General features: G+C 48.2%; 1 protein-coding gene across 1 annotated transcript; it reads left to right on the top strand.

Moving 5' to 3' along the window:
• The first annotated feature begins 422 nt into the window (after positions 1-422).
• LOC147974757 (B3 domain-containing protein Os03g0212300-like) lies at positions 423-1,221 on the top strand. Its single transcript, XM_087520131.1, has 3 exons — positions 423-485; positions 575-857; positions 950-1,221. The coding sequence occupies exons 1-3, from the start codon at positions 423-425 to the stop codon at positions 1,219-1,221; spliced, it is 618 nt and encodes a 205-aa protein (XP_087376257.1).
• Positions 1,222-20,247: the final 19,026 nt, after the last annotated feature.

The raw sequence follows: 20,247 nt of genomic DNA, 5'->3' as shown, positions 1-20,247 counted from the left end.
ACTGTTGTTTTGCTGTGCTTGACAAACCTGAGACTTCTTTCTATTGTAATATTGAAACTGTTGTTTTGTTGTACACAATTGGTCCATTTATAATAGATATGGTTCTGGTCAATTTATAGTAGATATGGTTCTGGTCAATTTATATTGATGTGTTCTGGTCAATTTATAGTAGATTTTAGTGTTGTTGTTGTTGGTGGTCACCTAATGATGTTGATGTTGCTATGTTAGTTTACTATGCTATTGATGTTGATGTGCTTGTTTATAGTAGGAGCAAATTGAGGCCATTGCCATTTATAGTAGTATTCCAAATTGAGGCCCTGGCAAACACATGTAGTAATTATTCTACTGTTTTGAAGTGCTTGTTTCCTATTTCTGTCCAGTCCTGTTGTTTAATTTACAATGCTGCTTTTCAGAGAAGTGAGATGGCTGGCTTGGAAGGTTTCGAGTTCTTCGAGATCATAATTGAGAAATCTTGCAGTAGGCAGGTATATTTATCATCACTCATTTCTTTATCATCACTCTGATGTCTAGTGCTTGATTGCCACAATTAACCACTGCTTGACCCTCGCTGCAGAGGCTGCCTGACAAGTTTGCAAAGATGCTCGCCGGCTGTGAGCCCCACAAAGTGAAGCTGCGGGAGGCCGGCAGCGGGCTTCACAGGTTGTGGGACGTGTTGGTGGTATTCGATGGTGAAGGCCACATGTACCTAGGGCCCGGCTGGGAGCATTTCGCCCACGCCCATGAGCTACAGCTCGGGTACTTCCTTGTCTTCCGCTACAACGGTGACGCCATGTTCGCCGTGAAGATGTTCGACAACACCATGTGCCGCATGTACTACCAGCATGACGACGATGCCAGTAAGCTCTCTGCCTCTCTTCTTCCTGTCCTTTTGGCTTCCTCTACCTGCACGACGACAACACCATGTTCACACTTTGTTGCATTTGGCCAGGCAATGGGAGTAGCAGTGGGGATGACGAGGAGCAGCCTATTCTGGCTGACGACGACCATGCTATGATGGTGGCTGACGATGACCCTACTATGGTGGTGGAGGATGACGACCTTGCTATGGTGGTGGCGGACGACGACCTCGCGATGGTGGTGGCACCTGCAATCCCACAGCTTGGCGACAGGACCATGCCAATTGTGGTAGAGGAGTACATCCGTGTTGGGATTCGCCACTCTGAGCGCATCAGGTTGATGAAGGAGAAGAAGGAGGAGTGAAGATGTTAAGAAAATGAAGTGGCAATGTTAAGCATGTTAGGTTTAAGCTTGTTAGTGTAATATGAACATGTCAATGTTAAGTATGTTAGGTTTAATTTTGTGCATGCTCATGGATGCTGTATGACGGTGTCATCTAAACATGTCAATTTCTTAACAATGAATATTCAGTTTGGTAATTGATGGGAATTGAAATTTTTTATGCATGCTCATGGATGAAAGATAAAATTAAGGGTTTTGTGCATGCTCATGTATGAAACAATATAAGTTTCATTTTTTGAATGCTAAAAACATGACTCAAACCCTAGCCACGAACGACCGCAGTGACGAAATCCGCCGGTTTTTGAAAACACCGTAAAAGATTTTAAAACCTTTTTTCATTTTTTGAATGCTAAAGACATGTGTTTTTCGTGAAGAGGCTACAAGGAGGGTCACCCCAAACGGCACCATTCCATGTCTATCTCAAAGTAGACCCTATTTTATGGACGATCGCCAAAAAGCATGCATTTCTGACCCTCGTAGCTACTCCCGGCAATTCAGACCACCTTCGGCCGATTTAGCTGGAACTGGCTGGAATTTGAACTGCGGGTCCTCCATAGCTTGCCCGTTATTTTCACTAAAAATGCTTTTTAGCTTCACACGTAGGCATTTCATCACAGAATCGACAACAGATTTGCACGGCTCAGACCCTAGCCACGGACGGCCGCCGCGACGAAATCGGCCGGATTTTAAAACACCGTAAAAAATCAAAAAAAATTGGGAGACCTCCGCGTCACATCATCAAATGTGGCCTACCAATAGCAAAAATACTAAACTTGCAATACCGGTGTTTTCTTGAAAAAGTGTTCTAAAAAATGACCTACCATGAACGAGGATTCATGGCTTTCAAGCCAAACTAGCAATGATATGGCCGCATCCGTTAAATAGTTTCTGATAATATGCCCAAATTTGGCGCATGCCTCCTTCTTGTGATGGCAAACAATGTTTCCAAGCGAGGTTCCAACTTGTTTAACAAAAAAAACCCGTTTTTCATTTTTTGAATGCTAAAGACATGTGTTTTTCGTGAAGCGGCTACAAGGAGGGTCACCCCAAACGGCGCCATTCCATGTCTATCTCAAAGTATACCCTATTTTACGGACCGTCGCCAAAAAGCATGCATTTCTGACCCTCGTAGCTACTCCCGGCAATTCAGACCACCTTCGGCCGATTCCGCTGGAACCGGCTGGAATTTGAACTGCGGGTCCTCCATAGCTTGCCCGTTATTTTCACTAAAAATGCTTTTTAGATTCACAGGTAGGCATTTCATCACAGAATCGACAACCGATTTCACAGCTCAAACCCTAGCCACGGACGGTCGCCGCGACGAAATCGGCCAGTTTTTGAAAACACCGTAAAAAATTCCAAAAAATGGGAGACCTCCGCGTCACATCACCAAATGTGGCCTGCCAACTAGCAAAAATACTAAACTTGCAATACCGGCGTTTTCTTGACAAAGTGTTCTCAAAAACGACCTACCATGAACGAAGATTCATGGCTTTCAAGCCAAACTAGCAATGATATGGTCGCATCCGTTGAATAGTTTCTGATAATATGCCCAAATTTGGTGCATGCCTCCGTCTTGTGATGGCAAACAATGTTGACAAAGCAAGGTTCCAACTTGTTTAACAAAAAAACCATTTTTCATTTTTTGAATGCTAAATACATGTGTTTTTCGTGAAGCGGCTACAAGGAGGGTCACCCCAAACGGCGCCATTCCATGTCTATCTCAAAGTAGACCCTATTTTACAGACGGTCGCCGAAAAGCATGCATTTCCGACCCTCGTAGCTACTCCCGGCAATTCAGACCACCTTCGGCCGATTCAGTTGGAACCGGCTGGAATTTGAACTGCGGGTCCTCCATAGCTTGCCCGTTATTTTCACTAAAAATGCTTTTTAGCTTCACAGGTAGGCATTTCATCACAGAATCGACAACAGATTTGCATGGCTCAAACCCTAGCCACGGACGGCCGCCACGACGAAATCGGCCGGTTTTTGAAAACACTGTAAAAAATTCAAAAAAATTCAAAAAAATGGGAGACCTCCGCGTCACATCATCAAATGTGGCCTACCAACTAGCAAAAATACTAAACTTGCAATACCGGCGTTTTCTTGAAAAAGTGCTCTCAAAAATGACCTACCATGAACGAAGATTCATGGCTTTCAAGCCAAACTAGCAATGATATGGCCGCATCCGTTGAATAGTTTCTGATAATATGCCCAAATTTGGCGCATGCCTCCGTCTTGTGATGGCAAACAATGTTGCCAAAGCGAGGTTCCAACTTGTTTAACAAAAAAAACCGTTTTTCATTTTTTGAATACTAAATACATGCGTTTTTCGTGAAGCGGCTACAAGGAGGGTCACCCCAAACGGCGCCATTCTATGTCTATCTCAAAGTAGACCCTATTTTACGGACGGTTGCCAAAAAGCATGCATTTCCGACCCTCGTAGCTACTCCCGGCAATTCAGACCACCTTCGGCCGATTCAGTTGGAACCGGCTGGAATTTGAACTGCGGGTCCTCCATAGCTTGCCTGTTATTTTCACTAAAAATGCTTTTTTAGCTTCATAGGTAGGCATTTCATCACAGAATCGACAACAGATTTGCACGGCTCAAACCCTAGCCACGGATGGCCGCCGCGACGAAATCGGTCGGTTTTTTAAAACACCGTAAAAAATTAAAAAAAAATTCAAAAAATGGGAGACCTCTGCTTCACGTCATCAAATGTGGCCTACCAACTAGCAAAAATACTAAACTTGCAATACCGGCGTTTTCTTGAAAAAGTGTTCTCAAAAACGACCTACCATGAACGAAGATTCATGGCTTTCAAGCCAAAGTAGCAATGATATGGCCGCATCCGTTGAATAGTTTCTGATAATATGCCCAAATTTGGCGCATGCCTCCGTCTTGTGATGGCAAACAATTTTTCCAAAGCGAGGTTCCAACTTATTTAACAAAAAAAACCGTTTTTCATTTTTTTAATGCTAAAGACATGCGTTTTTCGTGAAGCGGCTACAAGGAGGGTCACCCCAAACGGTGCCATTCCATGTCTATCTCAAAGTAGACCCTATTTTACGGACAGTCGCCAAAAAAGCATGCATTTCCGACCCTCGAAGCTACTCCCGGCAATTCAGACCACCTCCGGCCGATTCAGATGGAACAGGCTGGAGTTTGAACTGCGGGTCCTTGATACGTCTCCAACGTATCTATAATTTTTGATTGCTCCATGCTATATTATCTACTTTTTTGGACTATATTGGGCTTTATTTTCCACTTTTATATAATTTTTGGGACTAACCTATTAACCGGGGGCCCAGCCTAGAATTGTTGTTTTTTGCCTATTTCGGTGTTTCGGATAAACGGAATATCAAACGGAGTCCAAACGGAATAAAATCTTCGGAAATGTGATTTTCTCACCGAACATGATCCAGGAATCTTGGACCCTGCTCGAAGGAACAAAAGAGGCGGTCACGAGGGTGGGGGGCGCCCCCCCTAGGGCGCGCCCCCTGCCTCATGGGCCCCTCGTTGCTCCTCCGTCATACTTCTTCCTCCTATATATACACACGTACCCCCAAACGATCAGAAGAGGAGCCAAAAACCTAATTCCACCGCCGCAACTTTCTATATCCACAAGATCCCATCTTGGGGCCTGTTCCGGAGCTCCGCCGGAAGAGGGCCGTCATCACGGAGGGCTTCTACATCATCATAGCCCCTCCGATGAAGTGTGAGTAGTTTACCTCAGACCTTCGGGTCCATAGTTAGTAGCTAGATGGCTTCTTCTCTCTCTTTGAATCTCAATATAAAGTCCCCCCCCTCTCTTGTGGAGATCTATTCGATGTAATCTTCTTTTTGCGGTGTGTTTGTTGAGACCGATGAATTGTGGGTTTATGATCAAGTCTATCTATGAATAATATTTGAATCTTCTCTGAATTCTTTTATGTATGACTAGCAAAAGAGCTCATGCGTTGCAATGGGAGAAACAAATTATCACCCCTAGCGCCTCCATCCTTCCTCCATCCTTGTTGTCATTTCTTTTCTTTATTATCATTGTCGGTCACGATGTTCACTACATAGCGAACATTCCACCTAAGTTTGGAACCAATAAAGATTTGCATCGCCTGCATGGACAACCAACAAAAGGTCGTGTTTGAGATCCCGGCCACATCTGCACAATCTAATGCTTGTGCCTTGTGTTTGTGTTATCCGGATTTTACATCGTAATAGTTTAGTACCAGTCTGTGACAGACACAAACAACCACCAAATTTAACTTTAGTTTAAAACAATCAACACCTTTTTTGCAGGCTAACACGATCAACACAAAAAACAGTGGACGTCGCGAGTTTGATTGCAGTCATGGTCAACTATTTTTTGCCTCATCTCCTAAATGGGTTGGTTGGTTTGATTTGTTGGGCCAGGTTACACGGATAGGTTGGGAGGGCACTATTCTATTGGTGGAACGTTACACGGACCAATGGGGCAGAGGCCAAATGGCCTAGGACAGACGATCGGTAAAATAGCCTAGCTCGGTATGAAGAAATGCCATGGACATACGAAATGGGAAGACCAATAAGATTATACCTCCATTTATATAAATGTAAAAAAACAGTATATAGGCCCGTGGGTTGCATCATTTTTATTCATAAGATATAAATGAGGGCACTACACGCCTGCCATTGATTCCCGCACCTCCTTCAAAAGGAATCTGTAATTACCATCTAATTCCTTCCTTCTTTATTTCTCATGCAATTAGTGCCTATTTTCTTTCTTGCCGGCTTAATTATGCATAATAGCTATCGCTCTTCCCCTCATTTGTTTCGCTAAGCACAAATCTTATTCATGCCATATTCTTTGCATAAGTTCCGAAGCAGCTCCTTGATATTTGACAACCTAAGAATGTATATAAACTGGTAAAAATTATGTAAAATAGCAAGGTGGAACTATTTAATAAGTAAACAAACATGAAAAACAGCCTCCAGCCTGCTCCCAATGGGCAGTCGGCCGGCCCAGCATGCCCGTGCCCATTGTCTCGGCCCAAGTAAGCACGCATCGCCTTCTATTCTTAAACAGCCAGACACCTAGCTTATCATACTCACGAGCCCACCCTGAGTGGTCTGATGCGTTTGCACACATCCAGTAGACCAGGGATCAAATCCCAGCTGCGACCATTTTTTTTCTTTTTTAAATTAAAAAAATCAAACACACACACACACACAGGACCGGGTGGGCCAGATCTAAAACTGGTGCATGCCCAAGTCACGCATTGCTTTTGACATACAGGCAGGTGGCATGAAAATATTAGTACCACCTCGAATATGTTTTAAATTTAAACTGAAAGCGTAAACTTACTGGAAGAAACGTATTGTGACGGTGAACCCAGAGACTCAATCCATGCTTTATTATTAGAGAGAGATTGGTTATCTTTGCAAGTCTCTTCGAATTATCCGTTTGGTTTGGCCAACTAGATTGGTAGTTCTTGCCATGGGTGAAGTGCTTAGCTTTGGGTTCGATCTTGCGGTGTCCTTACCCAGTGACAGAAGGGGCAGCAAGGCACGTATTGTATCGTTGCCATCGAGGATAACAAGATGGGGTTTATTTCATATTGCATGAATTATCTCTCTACATCATGTCATCTTGCTTAAGGTGTTACTCTGTTTTTAACTTAATACTCTAGATGCATGCTGGATAGCGGTCTATGAGTGGAGTAATAGTAGTAGATGCAGAATCGTTTCGATCTAATTGTTACGGACGTGATGCCTATATACATGATCATGCCTAGATATTCTCATAACTATGCTCAATTCTGTCAATTGCTCAACAGTAATTCGTTCACCCACCGTAGAATACTTATGCTCTTGAGAGAAGCCACTCGTGAAACCTATGGCCCCCGGGTCTATTCTCATCATATCAATCTCCATCACTTTAATCTTGCTTTTCTTTTTACTTTGCTTTTACTTTTTACTTTGCATCTTTATACCAAAAATACCAAAAATATTATATCTATCAGATCTCACTCTCGTAAGTGACCGTGAAGGGATTGACAACCCCTAATCGCGTTGGTTGCGAGTAGCTATCGCTTTGTGCAGGTACGAGGGACTTGAGCGTGGCCTCCTACTGGATTGATACATTGGTTCTCAAAAACTAAGGGAAATACTTACGCTACTCTGCTGCATCATCCCTTCCTCTTCGGGGAAAACCAACGCAAGCTCAAGACGTAGCAAGAAGGATTTCTGGCGCCGTTGCCGGGGAGTCTATGCAAAAAGTCAACATACCAAGTATCCATCACAATCCCTATCTCTTGCATTACATTATTTGCCATTTGCCTCTCATTTTCCTCTCCCCCCAATTCACCCTTGCCGTTTTATTCGCCCTCTCTCTCTATCCTCCCTCTCTATTTGCCTCTTTTTGCCCGCTTGCCTTTTTGTTTGCTCGTGTGTTAGATTGCTTGTTTGTCGCGATGGCTCTAGATACTACTAAATTGTGTGACTTCACCAATACCAATAATAATGATTTCCTTAGCACTCCGATTGCTCCTCTTACCAATGCTGAATCTTGTGAAATTAATACTGCTTTGTTGAATCTTGTTATGAAAGATCAATTCGCCGGCCTTCCTAGTGAAGATGTCGCTACTCATCTCAATAGATTCGTTGATTTATGTGATATGCAAAAGAAAAAAGATGTCAATAATGATATCGTTAAATTGAAGCTATTTCCTTTTTCGCTTAGAGATTGTGCTAAAGCTTGGTTTTCGTCTTTGCCTAAGAATAGTATTGATTCATGGCACAAGTGCAAAGATGCTTTTATCTCTAAGTATTTTCCTCCCGCTAAGATCATCTCTCTTAGAAACGATATTATGAACTTTAAACAACTTGATCATGAACATGTTGCACAAGCTTGGGAGAGAATGAAATTAATGATACGTAATTGCCCTACTCATGGTTTGAATTTGTGGATGATTATACAAAAAATTTATGCTGGATTGAATTTTGCTTCTAGAAATCTTTTAGATTCGGCCGCGGGAGGCACTTTTATGGAAATCACTTTAGGAGATGCTACTAAACTCCTAAATGATATTATGGTTAATTATTCTCAATGGCATACTGAAAGATCTTCTAATAAAAAAGTGCATGCGATAGAAGAAATTAATGTGTTGAGTGGAAAGATGGATGAACTTATGAAATTATTTGCTACTAAGAGTGTTTCTTCTGATCCTAATGATATGCCTTTGTCTACTTTGATTGAGAATAACAATGAATCTATGGATGTGAATTTTGTTGGTAGGAATAATTTTGGTAACAACGCTTATAGAGGGAATTTTAATCCTAGGCCATATCCTAGTAATCCTTCTAATAATTATGGTAATTCCTACAACAACTCTTATGGAAATTATAATAAGATGCCCTCTGAATTTGAGAATAGTGTTAAAGAGTTTATGAATTCACAAAAGAATTTTAATGCTTTGCTTGAGGAGAAATTGCTTAAAGTTGATGATTTGGCTAGAAACATTGATAGAATTTCTCTTGAGGTTGATTCTTTAAAGCTTAGATCTATTCCTCCTAAGCATGATATCAATGAGTCTCTCAAAGCCATGAGAATTTCCATTGATGAGTGCAAGGAAAGAACCGCTAGGATACGTGCTTCCAAAGATGCCTTTATTAAAGCGTGTTCCTCCAATTCCTATGAAAATCAAGATGAAGATCTAAAAATTATTGATGTGTCCCCTATTAAATCTTATTTTGCAATATTAATCTTGATGAAACTGAATATGATCTTCCTTTACCTAGAAGGCGTTCTAAAAATTTGGAGTATTTAGATCTTAATGATGACATTGATGAAAGTGGGATTGAAAGAAATAAAAATCTTGATGTTGCTAAACCCACTATATTGAATTTCAAGGAATTTAATTATGAAAGTTTCTCTTTAATTGATTGTATTTCCTTTTTGCAATCCGTGCTAAATTCTCCACATGCTTATAGTCAAAATAAAGCCTTCACCGAACATATTGTTGATGCCTTGATGCAATATTATGAAGAAAAACTTGAGTTGAAAGTTTCTATCCCTAGAAAACTCTATGATGAGTGGGAACCACCTATTAAAATTAAAATTAAATATCATGAGTTTTATGCTTTGTGTGATTTGGGTGCTAGTGTCTCTACTATTCCCAAGACTTTGTGTGATTTACTAGATTTCCGTAATTTTGATGATTGCTCTCTAAACTTGCATCTTGCGGATTCCACTATTACGAAACCTATGGGAAGGATTAATGATGTTCTTATTGTTGAAAATAGGAATTATGTGCCCATAGATTTCATTGTTCTTGATATAGATTGCAATCCTTCTTGCCCTATTATTCTAGGTAGACCTTTCCTTAGAACGGTTGGTGCGATTATTGATATGAAGGAAGGGAATATTAGATTTCAATTTCCATTAAAAAAGGGAATGGAACACTTTCCTAGAAAGAAAATAAAATTACCATATGAAACTATCATGAGAGCCACTTATGGATTGCCTACCAAAGATGGCAATACCTAGATCTATCCTCGCTTTTATGCCTAGCTAGGAGCGTTAAACGATAGCGCTTGTTGGGAGGCAACCCAATTTTATTTTTATTCCTTGCTTTTTGCTCCTGCTTAGTAATAAATAAATTATTTAGCCTCTGTTTTGGTTGTGTTTTTTGTGTTTAATTAGTGTTTGTGCCAAGTAGAACCGTTGGGAAGACTTGGGGAAACTCTTGTTGAACTTGCTGTAAAAAACGGAAACTTTAGCGCTCACGAGAACTTCTGTAATTTTTGTTTGAAGAGTTCTATTTAGTTAATTCTTTTTGCGGATGATTAATAGATAAATTCCTCACGTCCAGGAATTTATTTTAGAATTTTTGGGGTTCCAGATCTTGCGCTAGCTACAGATTACTACAGACTGTTCTGTTTTTCGTGTGTTGTTTGCTTATTTTGATGAATCTATGGCTAGTAAAATAGTTTATAATCCATAGAGAAGTTGCAATACAGTAGGTTTAACACCAGTATAAATAAAGAATGATTTCATTACAGTACCTTGAAGTGGTCTTTTGTTTTCTTTCGCTAACGGAGCTCACGAGTTTTCTATTTTGAGTTTTGTGTTGTGAAGTTTTCAAGTTTTGGGTGAATTCTTTTGATGGATCATGGAACAAGGAGAGGCAAGAGCCTAAGCTTGGGGATGCCCATGGAACCCCCAAGATAATCCAAGGACACTAAAAAGTCAAAGCTTGGGGATGCCCCGGAAGGCATCCCCTCTTTCGTCCACTTCCATCGGTAATTTACTTGGAGCTATATTTTTATTCACCAACATGATATGTGTTTTGCTTGGAGCGTCTTGTATTATTTGTGTCTTTGTGTCTTAGTATTCCACAATCATCCTTGCTGTACACACCTTTTGATAGAGCCATACATGAATTAAAATTTGATAGAATACTCTATGTGCTTCACTTATATCTTTTGAGCTAGATAATTTTGCTCTATGTGCTTCACTTATATCTTTTGAGCTAGATAATTTTGCTCTATGTGCTTCACTTATATCTTTTGAGTGTTATAATTTTGCTCTATGTGCTTCACTTAGATCTTTTAGAGCATGGTGGTGGGTTTGTTTTAAAGAAACTATTGATCTCTCATGCTTCACTTAAATTATTTTGAGAGTCTCTTAATAGCATGGTAATTTGCTTAATAATAATAATAATATGCTTGGTATTCAAGATTTGTGAAACTTTCTTTTGAGTGTGTTGAATACTAAGAAAAGATTGAAGCATGATAATTGTTTTGAGATATGGAGGTGATAATATTAAAGTCATGCTAGTTGAGTAGTTGTGAATTTAAAGAATACTTGTGTTAAGGTTTGTGATTCCCGTAGCATGCACATATGGTGAACCGTTATGTAATGAAGTCGGAGCATGATTTATTTATTGATTGTCTTCCTTATGAGTGGCGGGCGGGGACGAGCGATGGTCTTTTCCTACCAATCGATCCCCCTAGGAGCATGCGCGTAATACTTTGCTTTGATAACTTCTATATTTTTGCAATAAGTATATGAGTTATTTATGACTAATGTTGAGTCCATGGATTATACGCACTCTCACCCTTCCACCTTTGCTAGCCTCTCTAATACAGTGCACCTTTCGCCGGTATCATACACCTACCATATACCTTCCTCAAAACAGCCACCATACCTACCTATTATGGCATTTCCATAGCCATTCCGAGATATATTGCCATGCAACTTTCCACCATCTAGTTCATCATGACACATTCATCATTGTCATATTTCTTAGCATGATCATGTAGTTGACATAGTATTTGTGGCAAAGCCACCGTTCATAATTTCTTCATACTTGTCACTCTTGATTCATTGCATATCCCGGTACACCGTGCCGGGGTTTCTGATCCACGGACACCTATGGGACCGGCGGACCGGGTCCCTTTCGGTTCGGCGGGGGGCGGAGGTTGCGCAAAGAGCAGATCGAGGCGAGGCACGCAGGCGGTTGGTCGCGCGAAGAGTAAATCGAGGCGAAGCACGCGAGCGATTTACCCAGGTTCGGGCCGCACGGATGCGTAAAACCCTACTCCTGCTTTGTGGATTGGTATTGATTTCTAGCTCGGGGGCGCGGAGTGCTACAGTACACACCGGCGGTGAGCAGGACCGAGCGTGAGTGTGTGGAATTGCTGAACCCCCTTCTACGTTGCCCCGGGCCTCCTTTTATATGCTCAAGGGGTTACAGACATAGGGCAACGGAGGGCAAAAGTGGAAAAGTGGTGGTAGGCACAGCTAGGGGCAGTAGTAGGCACAGCTAGCTGCTACAGTGTTATCATACCTAACCCTGACGGCAGGGGACAAGGGCATTAAATGTCCGTCTGTGTCGCCTAGACAGCACCGAAAGGGACCGCTAGGGACGCCACCGTCTTGCCTCGATGGTTGTCTTGTCAGCGCCTGCTCGCCACCGCACGCCCCTAGCTGCGCAGCCTCCTGCCACGTGCGCTTGGGAGGGGCCCCGGAGCGACACGTGGGTGGATGTGCTGGAGCGCGGGCGTGGAGTGGGGGCTTGCCGCGGCAAGCGCCTTGCCGCGGCCATCGACTTGTCGCTCCCGGGAGCTTGTCGCTTACCGGGCCTTGTCGGGGCGCGTAGCGCACCGCGGCAAGTTCCTTGGAATGCCTTGGATGGCCTTCCCGGCAAGCGCCTCTTGCCGGGGCCTTGGGACGCTTCTGATGGCCTTCCCGGCAAGCTCCTCTTGCCGGGGTCTTGCCTTCTTCCCGGCAAGCTCCTCTTGCCGGGGTCTTGTCTTGAGTACTTTGTTCTTGAATGGTCTTCAAAGGGACCACGGAGGATCTTGGCGGTGACCTGGCAGGCCTTGCCGCGGGACGCTGCGACTGCCCGTGCACAAGTTCGGGGTGCTAAGGGTACCCCTACTTTAGTACACCGACAGGAGCCCCCGGGCCTGGGCCAGACACGGTGCCGAGCGCTGTTGGGTTAGGCCCAAAACAGTGCATGGGCACGCGTGGCCTAGGTCACGCCGTACGTCCCTCCGCTTCCACCACGCCCTCCCCGAATGGCACACGTCAGATGCGGCGTCGTGGGAGAGGTCGTGGAGTTTCTTTACTCGGAAATGCGGAACGTCTGCCCCCCCCCCTCCCCCTTTATAAGCAGGGGAAACAGGGGCAATTGGGCCACTCGCCCGTTGCCGTTCCCAATCTCAGAAATCTCCGCCGCTTCCTCGCCTCCCCAAAGCAGAGAGAAAGAGAGAGCAGCGCTTCGCCCCCCACCGCCGCCAGCACCACCAACGCCGTCGACCCCCTCCACTGCTTCCGCCATGGCTCCAAAAGCCGACAGGGGGAAGACCGTGAAGACGACCGAGGCGCAGCGGCTCGCGGCGCTGCGGAAGACGCGGGCCGTTTCCCCCCCCCCCCCAGGCTCGGCGTGAAGGAGCTGAGGGCGGACTATTCTCTGTTCTGGTCGGCGGAGACGCGCGCGCATCCGCGCACAAAGGTTCTCCCCGCCGCCGCCTGTAAGACTGCTCCAAATGGGTACGCCTTCTTCGCGTTGTTCTTCTATTGCGGGCTCTACCCGCCCTTCTCTGATTTCTTCTGCGACATCATGAACACCTATGGATTCCACCTCCTCGACTTCACCCCCAACGTCGTTCTGACAATGGCAGTTTTCGCGCATCTCTGCGAAAACTTTGTCGGAGTTCTTCCCAACGTAGCCCTCTTCCGCCATTTCTTCACTCCTCGAGTAGAGAGAGGAGAGCCTCTATCCGGCGGGATCGCCTGGATCTCGAGGACCGGCAAGAAGGAGACCTATCTGGAGGGAGAGTTCCGCGGCAAGTGGGAGGAGTGGAGGGCTGATTGGTGCTGGATTGTCAAGGAGAGTCCGCAGCCTTTCACCGCCCGGAGCCAAACCCCGGTAGCGCGCGGCGACGACTGGAGCGATCTGGCCCCGGAGGACGACAGGCTGGAGATCGCCGTCACCAGGATCCTGCGCCTCCGGAATGCCGGGCTCACTGTCGACGCGGTTGGCGCAGACTTCCTCCGCCGCCGCATCGCCCCCCTGCAAGAGCGGGGGAGGCCAACTTGGGAGTTCAAGAACGCGGCAGACATTATGAGGCTGCGGCCGGGCCTCAACTACAACTTCACAGTTCTGGAGCTCCACGCGATGCTGCAGGAGCTGTTCAGATATGACCCCCAGCATCCCGAGGTGTTCAGGTTGCCGGGGGGCGTCGTGCCCTTGTGCAACAATTCCGCGCTCGACCGCATCCGTGCAATGATGCCGGAATGCGACTCGCACGGGATTGTGCCAACTTGGCAGGAGCCTGCCGACGAGGTCGTGCAGCAGTTCTTCGACGACTTGGTGGAAGTGGCAGTTCGCGCCGACGAGAAGGACGGCCTTACCCGTGACACCACCGACGCGGAGATGGCGCGCATCGCCACCAGGCTGGAGGAGGCGGCGGAAGCCGCAGCCGCGGGCGAGTTTGGGTTCACCACCGCGGAAGCAGACGTGGCAGAAGTGGCAAGCTGTGGCGAGCAAGGGGAGCCTGCCGGCAAGGAGGGACTTGCCGGGCAAGATGCTGAGCCGAGCGAGCCTACCAAAGATACGGGCAGCTCGCGGCAAATCGACTCCTCTTCCTCCTTGCCTCCGAACAGCCCACCAAAATCAGAGCCCCCAACGCCGCCCAGAAGGCGTCTCCGCAAGGTTGGCGATGTGGCGGAGCGGCAAGCGGGTCAACAGTCGCCACGCTGCGTGACGCGCTCGACCACGGCAAACACCGTTGCCGCGGGAGTGCCTCATGCTATGACGGCAACTGGAGCGGGGTCCAGCCGGACCACCGCTTCGGTCCCTGCCGCGCCAACAGCCGGGGCGGGGTCTTCTCAGACCACCACCACTGCTCCTGCTAAGCGGCCAAGGGAAGCTTCTCCTCTGCCTCCTCGCTCTGGGAGCGCTCCGGGCTTCGACTTCTCTGCGTTGAGCTCCGACGAGGAGGATGAAGAAGAGTAAGCTTCTCTTGCTGCACTTGCATTTCTTCGGTTTTTGCTGTTGTTCTTGTTTCTCAATTGCTTTTCCCTGAACCTGCTCCTTTTTAGGACTCTGGCCCAGAGAGCGGCAAAGAGAGCTAGGGCCCCGACGGTCATCATCGAGGACGAGCCCACTGCGACAACAGGTGGCGCGTCCGAGACGACCTTGCCGAAGCTGGCGACTTTCCTCCACGGCAGCCCCCAGCGTAAGTGTGTGAATTATTTTCCGCCGCGAGGCGCGCATGGGTACTTGTCTTTGCTGATATCTGCTTGTTGACTTGCGTAGGAGCAGAGCAGCCCCACCAAGAGCGTCCGGGGACAGCCCCCGGCATGCCATCTGCTACAGCTACGCCGCCAAGGGGAAATTCTCCGGCAAGAGATTCTCCGGCAAGGGGCGGCTCTCCGGCAAGGGGAAGCTCTCCGCCAAGGAACGGCACCAGCATCCCCCCAGCGGCAGAGACCATGGCCGCCGAGCCCAGAGCAGGTAATCTTCTTGCTTCAAAACTTCCCCTTGGGTTCTTCTTCTCCTGATCTTCTCGAGTTCTTGCTGGATTTTGCTTGACTCTTCTCCCCTTTGCCGGCCGTCAGATCCATCCGCTGCGGAGCAGATGGAGATAGAGGTCGCCGCCGACGAAGCTGCCGGTGCTGGAGACGCCGCCGGCGCCGAGGCCGCCAAGGCTGGTGCCGCAGCAACTGGCGAGGAATCTGGCGATCGTACTGACGGCCCTGGGGCCGCAGGAGCGCCAGGCGCTACGCCGACCGCCGACCCATCCGCCGAAGCCGCAGCGCCAAGTATCGAGGAGCCCCAGCCAGCCGCTTACTTGAAGGCCGGCGAAGGCGTCTTCATCAACCTCCCCTGGGCATCAAGCTCCAGGGCGCCGGTCGAGGGGGAGGTCTTCGACGGGGAAGTGCTTGCCTCCGCGGGTCTGAAGCTGGTCGACGCGCCGAGCAGCAGCAACAACGAGCCCGAAGAGGAGCGGCTGCTGCGCAGGTTGATGTCGCTCTACCGCGCGCGACAAGCCAAGCTGGAGTCCCGCGAGGCGCTTGTCGCGAAGGCGGGAGCAGACATTGAGAAGCGCGCAGACAAGCTCGGGGGTTTCCACCGGGAAGCTCTCCGATCCCTGGCGGAGGAGCGGGAGCAGCTCGCTGAAGCGAAGAAGGCCTTTCTCCTCGAGAAGGCCGAAGCCGAAGAGCTGCAGCGACTGGCCGCCGTGAAGCTAGTCGCGGAAGAGGGTGAGCAGGCACAGCGGAAGGTCAACCTCGACGCTCACGAGGAGGAACTTGCCGCGCGCGAGGAGAAGCTTGGCGGAGCCCTCAAGCAAGCGGAGGATGCTGCCGCCGCTGCTGAGGCCGCCAAAAAGGTGCTGGAAATAAAGGTGGTGCAGCTGGAAGCTGATCGCAAAGCATATGGCGAAGAGCTTAGCGCCGCCAAGGACTCCAACGCCGCTCTTGAGTCGAAGCTGGCCGCTTTGACCAAGGCGCTGGACGGCGCCAAGGAGCGGGAGGCGGCCCTGAAGAAGGAGGTCGATGCCGACAAGGCGTTGCTGGAGAGTGTTGCCACCACCCAAAACGCCTTTAGGGATACGGTGGAGCACTGGACGGAGAGCCTCGCGAACGCCGCCGGGGACATCGACAAGGAGCTGGCGCAGCTGGGGGTGGAGGACTTCGGGTACTCTTCCGACGAGAACCTCCAACCTAGCGCCAAGCTCACTCTGTTCTTCCAGGGCGTGGCGACGGCGCTCCAGCGGCTCTGGGATAGTATCCCGAAGCGGCTGGCCGACGAATCACGCGAGATCTGTGCGGGAGCCCTTCAGAAGGTGCTGATGAAGGTGGCCTTCTGCAATCCAGGCCTCCGCCTCCACAACATCCTCAGATCCTTGCCGCCTGATATCGATCAGGAAGAGCTCAAGGCCCTTGTCGCACCCATTGTGGACAAGGTGAGCGGGATCAAGAGGGTTGAGGGCGACCGCGTCGACTAGGCCGCCTGCTTCCTTATTTCCTTGTCGCTGCTAGCTATGTCATAGAAAACATCTGTTAGAGCCGCGACAAGCTATTTTGTAATATAACTTTATCTTGGGTAGCCATTGCAATGTTATTCCCTTTACTTGACTCCTCCCTTTGTATGTTTTTGCCCTACGCATTTAGGGAACTTGCCGGTGCAGGCACCCGGGCCGCGAGCGCTGAGTGCGGGACGTCAGCAGCCTGCTGGCGGTGCCGCCACCGGCAAGAAACCTTGTCGCAGCTAGCTGCAGCTCACTTAAGTTGCCGAGCGGGGCTCGAAGCAAAGTAAGGGCGCGGCTAGTTAAGCAACTAGCCGCAGCTAACTTACGTTGTTGAGCAGGCTCAAAACAATGCAAGGGCGCGGCTAGTGTAGCAACTAGCCGCAGCTCACCTAATGTTGTTGAGCGAGCTCGAAACAACGCAAGGGCGCAGCCAGCTACGAGTTGGCTCCTCCGCGCACAGGTTTCCCATACAAAGTGCAGTCGTTCAAGGGAGATAACTTGAAATTTAAAAAATTTGGCTGCTCAAACTTTGGCAACTTAGCTTTTCTGTCATTTGCTTCCCGGCAAGACGAAATTCTTGAACGACGCCTGGTCCATACCCTTTTCTTCTCCCTTCCCCCCCGGCAAACTTGTGGGCGAGGGAACCTTTCTTTCCTTGGAAGAAAAGAAAGAAGAGAAAATAAAGATATAGAGCCTTGCGGCTCGTTATCGCTTACTGTGGGGTTGGTGCTGCACAAATGTCAGATCATATATGCCAGAAAATAGAAAGCATAAAATCGACAAAATGTGCGGAGCACGCGAGCTTTACTTGTGCACGGGATCTGCGCCCGGCCTCGTACAAAGGATTACATGCAACAGCGGCAAGACTTTGTACAAGAGGTGGTTGCCGGAACGGGTTCCGACAACCGCGCCTTATGGGTAAAACTTACGAAGATGCTCGATGCTCCAGGAATTACTCACTGGGATGCTATCTTCGGTCCCAAGGCGGACAGCGCCGGGCCCTGTGACTCGTTTCACCCGGTAAGGGCCTTCCCATTTCGGTGTCAACTTTGTATGTTTTTACCCCACGCTTTTAGGGAACTTGCCGGCGCAGGCACCAGGGCCGCGAGCACTGAGTGCGGAACATCAGCAGGCTGCTGGCGGTGCCACTACCGGCAAGAAACCTCGTCGCAGCTAGCTGCAGCTCACTTAAGTTGCTGAGCGGGGCTCGAAGCAAAGTAAGGGCGTGGCTAGTTAAGCAACTAGCCGCAGCTAACTTACGCTGTTGAGCAGGCTCAAAACAATGCAAGGGCGCGGCTAGTGTAGCAACTAGCCGCAGCTCACCTAATGTTGTTGAACGAGCTCGAAACAACGCAAGGGCGCAGCCAGCTACGAGTTGGCTCCTCCGCGCACAGGTTTTCCACACAAAGTGCGGCCGTCCAGGGGAGATAACTCAAAAATTAGAGATCTGGTTGCTCAGGCTTTGAGAACTTATCTGTTCCAAGATGATGAAGATCTAGCCCGCAAGAACGCCGGATCTGATTCACACAACTTCGACGCCCCCTACCTGGCGCGCCAGAGATGCCGGGGTTTCTGATCCACGGACACCTATGGGACCGGCGGACCGGGTCCCTTTCGGTTCGGCGGGGGGCGGAGGTTGCGCAAAGAGCAGATCGAGGCGAGGCACGCGGGCGGTTGGTCGCGCGAAGAGTAAATCAAGGCGAAGCACGCAAGCGATTTACCCAGGTTCGGGCCGCACGGATGCGTAAAACCCTACTCCTGCTTTGTGGATTGGTATTGATTTCTAGCTCGAGAGCGCGGAGTGCTACAGTACACACCGGCGGCGAGCAGGACCGAGCGTGAGTGTGTGGAATTGCTGAACCCCCTTCTACGTTGCCCCGGGCCTCCTTTTATATGCTCAAGGGGTTACAGACATAGGGCAATGGAGGGCAAAAGTGGAAAAGTGGTGGTAGGCACAGCTAGGGGCAGTAGTAGGCATAGCTAGCTGCTACAGTGTTATCATACCTAACCCTGACGGCAGGGGACAAGGGCATTAAATGTCCGTCTGTGTCGCCTAGACAGCACCGAAAGGGACCGCTAGGGACGCCACCGTCTTGCCTCGATGGTTGTCTTGTCAGCGCCTGCTCGCCACCGCACGCCCCTAGCTGCGCAGCCTCCTGCCACGTGCGCTTGGGAGGGGCCCCGGAGCGACACGTGGGTGGATGTGCTGGAGCGCGGGCGTGGAGTGGGGGCTTGCCGCGGCAAGCGCCTTGCCGCGGCCATCGACTTGTCGCTCCCGGGAGCTTGTCGCTCACCGGGCCTTGTCGGGGCGCGTAGCGCACCGCGGCAAGTTCCTTGGAATGCCTTGGATGGCCTTCCCGGCAAGCGCCTCTTGCCGGGGCCTTGGGACGCTTCTGATGGCCTTCCCGGCAAGCTCCTCTTGCCGGGGTCTTGCCTTCTTCCCGGCAAGCTCCTCTTGCCGGGGTCTTGTCTTGAGTACTTTGTTCTTGAATGGTCTTCAAAGGGACCACGGAGGATCTTGGCGGTGACCTGGCAGGCCTTGCCGCGGGACGCTGCGACTGCCCGTGCACAAGTTCGGGGTGCTAAGGGTACCCCTACTTTAGTACACCGACACACCGCCGGAGGCATCCATATAGAGTCATACTTTGTTTTAGAATCGAGTTGTAATCATTGAGTTGTAAATAAATAAAAGTGTGATGATCATCATTCAATAGAGCATCGTCCCAATAAAAAAAGAGAAAGGCCAAAGAAAAAAAGAAGGCCCAAAAAAGGAGAAAATAAATAAAAAGGGGCAATGCTACTATCCTTTTTTCCACACTTGTGCTTCAAAGTAGCACCATGATATAGCGAGTCTCATATATTGTGCTTCAAAGTAGCACCATGTTCTTCATATAGAGAGTCTCATATGTTGTCACTTTCATATACTAGTGGGAATTTTACATTATAGAACTTGGCTTGTATATTCCAATGATGGGCTTCCTCAAAATTGCCCTAGGTCTTCGTGAGCAAGCAAGTTGGATGCACACCCACTTAGTTTCTTTTTGAGCTTTCATACATTTATAGCTCTAGTGCATCCGTTGCATGGCAATCCCTACTCACTCACATTGATATCTATTGATGGGCATCTCCATAGCCCGTTGATACGCCTAGTTGTTGTGAGACTATCTTCCCCTCCTTTTTGTCTTCTCCACAACCACCATTCTATTCCACCTATAGTGCTATATCCATGGCTCACGCTCATGTATTGTGTGAAGATTGAAAAAGTTTTGAAAAAGTTAGAGTATGAAACAATTGCTTGGCTTGTCATCGGGGTTGTGCATGATTTAAATACTTTGTGTGGTGAAGATGGAGCATAGCCAGACTATATGATTTTGTAGGGATAACTTTCTTTGGCCATGTTATTTTGAGAAGACATAATTGCTTTGTTAGTATGCTTGAAGTATTATTATTTTTATGTCAAT

This window comes from Triticum urartu, chromosome 4A, assembly GCF_056163025.1.
Source record: "Triticum urartu cultivar PI428250 chromosome 4A, HENAU_Tu73, whole genome shotgun sequence".
Taxonomy (NCBI): domain Eukaryota; kingdom Viridiplantae; phylum Streptophyta; class Magnoliopsida; order Poales; family Poaceae; genus Triticum; species Triticum urartu.
The sequence above is the reverse complement of the archived record's forward strand: the minus strand, read 5'-3'. Positions and strand labels throughout refer to the sequence as shown.